This window comes from Xenopus laevis, chromosome 1S (assembly GCF_017654675.1).
Source record: "Xenopus laevis strain J_2021 chromosome 1S, Xenopus_laevis_v10.1, whole genome shotgun sequence".
Taxonomy (NCBI): Eukaryota; Metazoa; Chordata; class Amphibia; order Anura; family Pipidae; genus Xenopus; species Xenopus laevis.
Window position 1 is genome coordinate 99,817,835 of NC_054372.1, and position 5,513 is coordinate 99,823,347.

The following is a 5,513-nucleotide window of genomic DNA, read 5'->3' on the forward strand; positions in this document are numbered from 1 at the left end:
TAGGATGTGTGGCATTGCACAAAAGTCTTCTATCGGTGCTGTGTATTTGTATGGATTTTAAATCATTTATGTTAGCTCTTAGCCAAACCGCTCAATGATTGGTCTAACAGCCTAGCCTATGGAAGAGATTGTGACAGTGGGATACAGAAAATTGGTATCAAAAGGCAACATTTGTATAATTTATTTTAATCATTCATTATATTTTAATCATGTATATTCCTTAAAAAGCTTAAATAAGTAGACATTTATTGATTTTGTAAAAGTAAATATTCAGAGGGTGAGATTTTCTGTGGTGAGCTCTGATCTCTTATTTTGATAAATATGCCCCTTATGTAAGGAAGTAGAAAATTGTACAATCCATATATTGGCCCAAAGGCGAAAATTGTAGTGTCATGTTGATTGGACATGTGAAACGGCACACCATGTTGCCCACCCCAAATCAACAGAGTGAAAAACTTTCTGTAAATGGCACTAGAGAACTTTGTTTGTGCCAATTTTCTCCAAAAATACTCTTTCCCACTTCTGAGCCCCATGGGAACAAATATCTAGTCTTCCTATAAATACAGGGTTTCCTGAATTCAGAATTGCTGTATTCATAAAGAGTGTGAAGGCTTACTTATTGAAGTTCGCATTTTAGAGGTTTTTGAAAAGCACAACTAAACTCACTCTAAAACCAAGATTGTCATTGAATTTATTACAAGATCCGAAGAAAAAGTGCAATCGAAAAAAATCGCTGAACTATGTGATAAAAAATATGAATACCTTTTTTGGAAAATTTCTAAAAAATTCAATTCAGTGGCCCAATAAGATCAGCACAGCTCCCATTGTCTTCCATAGGACCTCAACAATTTTTTTTTTTTTGCATTCAAGGTTTTCGTGGTATTAACACTAAGGGGCAGATTCACTAAGGGTCGAATTTCGAAGTAAAAAATACTTCGAAATTCGACCCTCGAATTGAAATCCTTCGACTTCGAATATCGAAGTCGAAGGATTTTTGTGCTATTTCCGATCGAAGTACAATCGTACGATCGAACGATTTATCCTGCGATCGAAGGAATAGTGCCTTCGATTCGAAGAATTCGGTCGTAGCGTACTGTCGAATACGATCGAAGTAAGATCGAAGTGAACCTTGCCCCACTTGTATTCGAATCGATCGATTCGAAGTTTTTATGCCCCACTTCCTTTTTGCCATTTTTTTCAAACAGGAAGCCCTCTAGAGGCCATTTTAGGTGCATTTTCGGCCTAATTGCGCACTTGCTATTTAGACTGCACAGGTGGAGGAGGTGTCTGAGGCAGGTTGCTTTTTTTTTGGAAAATTTGGCTGGAAATGGCTGGTAGGAGGAGGATTGAGGAGGAGGAGGAGGAGGGGGAACGTCTCTCCAGCCCTGGGGAAGTGCCAACGGCGGCTGGATCCCACACTATGTGGGATCTTAGTCGTCGCAGGAGGGGGAGAGAGGGGGGCACAGGCTGGGGAGTCACTGGGAGGGGTTCCTGGGGGGAGGAGGAGGAGGAGCAAGAGAGTGGGGGGTCCCGTAGGGGAGGGGAAGAGAGTAGGTCAGGTGGGGGGTCCCGTAGTGGGGGTGAGAGTAGGGCAGGGGGGTCCCGTAGAGAGGGGGAGCGTAGGGCAGGGGGGTCCCGTAGAGGGGAGGAGAGTAGGGCAGGGGGGTCCCGTAGAGGGGAGGAGAGTAGGGCAGGGGGGTCCCGTAGAGGGAGGGAGGAGCGTAGGGCAGGGGGGTCCCGTAGAGGGGAGGAGAGTAGGGCAGGGGGGTCCCGTAGAGGGAGGGAGGAGCGTAGGGCAGGGGGGCAGGAGCATAGTGTAGGGAGGGTGTTCCCCAGCCAACGCAGGGAGTCCCCCAGGGCACGCTGCGTGTCTCGCTCGCCATCTGGGGCACGCAGCGTGTCACGCACCCCACCCAGGGCTCGGAGAGGCTCCCCCAGGAGGAGGACACAGAGGCTGCCCAGCAGCGAGGAGGAGATGGAGGCACCACCAACTGCCTCAGAGAGGAGACAGGAGGAGGAGGAGGAGGGTGATGATGACGGAGGAGAGGAGGGCCCCACCAACAAAATGGCCCGAAGGTTTACCAGTGATGAGAATGGAGCACTGGTGGATGAGGTGTTAGCGCGATGGGATGTGCTGTTTGGGAGTCGGTCCCATCGTATCAGTGCTGCCAGACGTCAACACCACTGGCAGCAGGTAACGGACAAGGTGAACACTGTGGGCGCTTTACACAGGGATCGCCCCACAGTGTACAAGCGCTTCAGTGACCTGAAGCGTTGGCTAAGGGCAAAGCTGGTTACCAGGAGAGCTAAAGCCCAGAAGACCGGCGGAGGGCGAGTCCCTCCACTCAGACTGAAGCCCTACGAGCGCCGGCTTCTGGACATTTTGAGCAAAGAGGGCAGTGAAGGAGTGGACACAGACTGGAGAAGTAAGTTGAATTTTATAGAAACAAACATCTGACTCCTTTTTTCCACATTCACATCATTTAGATAAATGTCTAATTTCCCCTTTAGTATTTCACTTCTTTGCTAAAATATTGCTCCTGTTTTGCATTAGAGGAGTTTCTTGTGCTTTTCTTTACAACTTTGCTGTTTGTTCATTACTAGTTATTAAGTGCAGCTGTAACATAGACAAAATGGCAGCCATTTCTTTATTAACCATTTCCCCACTATAGTACAAATGTTTAGAAACTGCATTAAAGGGGTGGTTCACCTTTAAGTTAACTTTTAAGTATGTTCTAGAATGGCCAAGTCTAAGCAACTTTTCAGTTGTCCTTCATTATTTATTTTTAAAATTAAAGGACTCTTTCCAGCTTTAAAATGTGGGTCTAGAAATGCTCTGTAAGACTACACATGTGATGTTATTGTGAGTTTTTATTACTCATATTACTAATTAGACCATCCACTAATTATATTCCAGTCTCTTCTTCAGATGAATGCATGGTTGCTATGGTTGGACCCTAGCAACCAGATTGCTGAGACTGCAAAGTTTAGATCTGCTGATTAAAAAGCTAAATAACTTTAAAATCACAAGTATTGTCATATATTACATTCTCTTCTGCTCGCACCATTGCAAATGTATTTAAAGGAACAGTAACACCAAAAAATATAAGTGTTTTAAAGTAATGAAAATGTCATGTACTGTTGCCCTGCACGTGTAATACTGGTGTGTTTGCTTCAGAAACACTACTATAGTTCATATAAACAAGCTGCTGTGGAACAGGAATTGAAAAAAGTCTATATGGCACAGGTTAAATAGTGGATAACAGATAACTCCATTATGTTCTACAGAGCTTATCTGCTATCTGCTGTGTAACCTGAGCCTTTTCTCATTTGAATGGCTGCCCCCATTGCTACACAGCAGCTTATTTATATAAACTATAGTAGTGTTTCCGAAGCAAGCACAGCAGTTTTACCAGTGCAGGGCAACACTATTTTCATTACTTTAAAACACTTATTTTTTGATGTTACTGTTCCTTTAAGTTTTAACCATTCCATCTCACTTGCTGTACCATTCCATTGGAGTTAGTATTTGGAATGAGAAATAAAATAGATTTGTAGCATGTGGGAGGTCTCTTGCAATTCCATATGATTTTGTTTTTTTAATACTTTTTTTGTTTTCTTTATTCACAATTGCAGTACCGCCGCAAACATCGCGGCCTGACTCGAGCAGTGACCAGGACCAGGACGACGCCGCTCAGCAACCCCAGGAAGAGGGTGAGGCTGAAGATCGTGATAGAGCCCCGGAAGCTCAAGGTACAGACATGTTCAATGTTGTGGCCAATGTAGTTGCTTCCTCGACTTGTTTACAGCATTACTAATGTCCTATCTCACATTACAGAACACCGAGCTGAAAGCCGCGCCCAGTCACCAGCTGTGATACCTGTGGTGCCCCCCAGACGTAAGAGTAATTTTATAACTAATAACCCCTTACTTTATTTGTCTGTGTGTCACCAAAGATGCCATGTATTGGTTAAGCTGAGCTCAGGAGAGGTGGTTAGGAGAATAAAATAGGATCAGACAGCTAGAGCAGAGTTTCTATAGGAACCAGTAATGATGTCTGCTCAGTGGCTGTTAGACTGGAGGGTGTGTTTAGTAATCTGAGCTGAGAAGAACTGAGCATGCTCATTAGCCAACAGCCAAAGGGAATTCCTGAGGGAGGGCCAGAGTGAGTTAGAAGAGGAGAAGGAATTCTAAGTGATTAAGGGGATACTGCAGACTTTACTGTTAACCTTTAAAAACCAGTGGCAGGTATCTGAAGCTCCTCCTCACTGGGAGGGAGGGTTTACATGTCCTTTCAAACTTTTTTTTTGTCAAAAAAAAAAAAAACTTGTTTTCCAAGCTACAGACTGGTGTGAAATTTTCACTCTAATGTTGTGTTTATGCCACCCCCCCCAAAAGAAAACACCACCTCCAATCTAAATGTGGCCAAACACGGGCCAATGAAAGCTGCCGACAGACCGACAGCTTATTGGCCCATGTATGGGGGCCCCCGACGGGCTTCCCCGATCGAGATCTGGCCATAAGTCGGCCAGATCTCGATTGGATGGGACTAAAATCCCGTCGGATCACAAAGGCATCTGTTCGTTGATGCGGTCCTGCGATCCGACCGCCCGTTCCTATTCGTTATGATCCGATCGTTGGTCCCTAGGGCCCACAATCGGATCAGTGCGATATTGCCCACCTCAAGGTGGGCACATCGGAGAGAGATCTGCTCGTTTGTTGTGGGTTATGCACATTCCAATATATATACTTAGATTTGATTTTTCTTGTAGGTCGTGCTGCTGCCACTGCTGCTGCTGCAGCAATTGGGGGACCACCACAGGAGGAAGGACGGCGACTGGGTGAGCAACCTGCGGCACAACCGGGGCTCGTTGACGCCATGATGGCTGCCATGCAGCCTATGCTCCACCAGCAGCGCCGCCAGGAACTCTGGATGAGGCGGTGGATGGCCCTAATCCATAGGGATATTCAGGAGACCCAGGTGACCATCCATCGTGGAATCCAGGACCTGGTGGCAGCTATGGCAGCCCAGCCTCATCGACCAGGGGGCTCTGCTGAGGGTGAAGTCCCTGGTCCACCTGCTGCTCCCCCTCCCCCCCCTTAAGCTCCTCAACATCGGAGGGAAAGGGGGCATAGAAGGGGAGACGGTCCTGTCCGAGGGGACAAACGTCCCTAGCTCCAGTCTGTGTCATTTTCCATCTGACACTGGCCTCTTTGCCTGTTTTTCTCCTGGTAACAAACTTTGCCCTATTGACGCTTCAGGTATCACTTTGTCCGTTACCCAGCAATGGGACTGACTCCCAAACAACACATCCCATTGTTTACACTGCTCCATTCTCATCACTGAGGGGTGCCATTTTAACATCTATTGGCACCCTTTCCAATAACACCTGGAAAAGCACTTCAAAACATCTAAGTGCATTTGCTCTAACATATGTATATATGTATGGTGTTATCAGCACCAAGGTGTGCCATATCTAACACCCATTGGCGCCCTTTCCAATAACATCTGG

At 46.2% G+C, this 5,513-nt stretch overlaps 1 protein-coding gene across 1 annotated transcript; it reads left to right on the forward strand.

Moving 5' to 3' along the window:
- The first annotated feature begins 1,836 nt into the window (after positions 1 to 1,836).
- Positions 1,837 to 5,280, forward strand: LOC121399393 (myb-related transcription factor, partner of profilin-like). Its single transcript, XM_041579989.1, has 4 exons — positions 1,837 to 2,426; positions 3,637 to 3,753; positions 3,839 to 3,898; positions 4,773 to 5,280. The coding sequence occupies exons 1-4, from the start codon at positions 1,976 to 1,978 to the stop codon at positions 5,102 to 5,104; spliced, it is 960 nt and encodes a 319-aa protein (XP_041435923.1). The 5' UTR covers positions 1,837 to 1,975; the 3' UTR covers positions 5,105 to 5,280.
- The last annotated feature ends 233 nt before the right edge of the window (positions 5,281 to 5,513 follow it).

What these genes read in the sequence shown, in the direction of transcription:
- LOC121399393 (XM_041579989.1), top strand. Translation starts at nt 1,976, where the DNA reads ATGGAGGCACCACCAACTGCCTCAGAGAGGAGACAGGAGGAGGAGGAG. An exon ending in AGTGGACACAGACTGGAGAA is followed by an intron (nt 2,427 to 3,636) that starts GTAAGTTGAATT and finishes TCACAATTGCAG; the next exon opens with TACCGCCGCAAACATCGCGG. An exon ending in TAGAGCCCCGGAAGCTCAAG is followed by an intron (nt 3,754 to 3,838) that starts GTACAGACATGT and finishes CTCACATTACAG; the next exon opens with AACACCGAGCTGAAAGCCGC.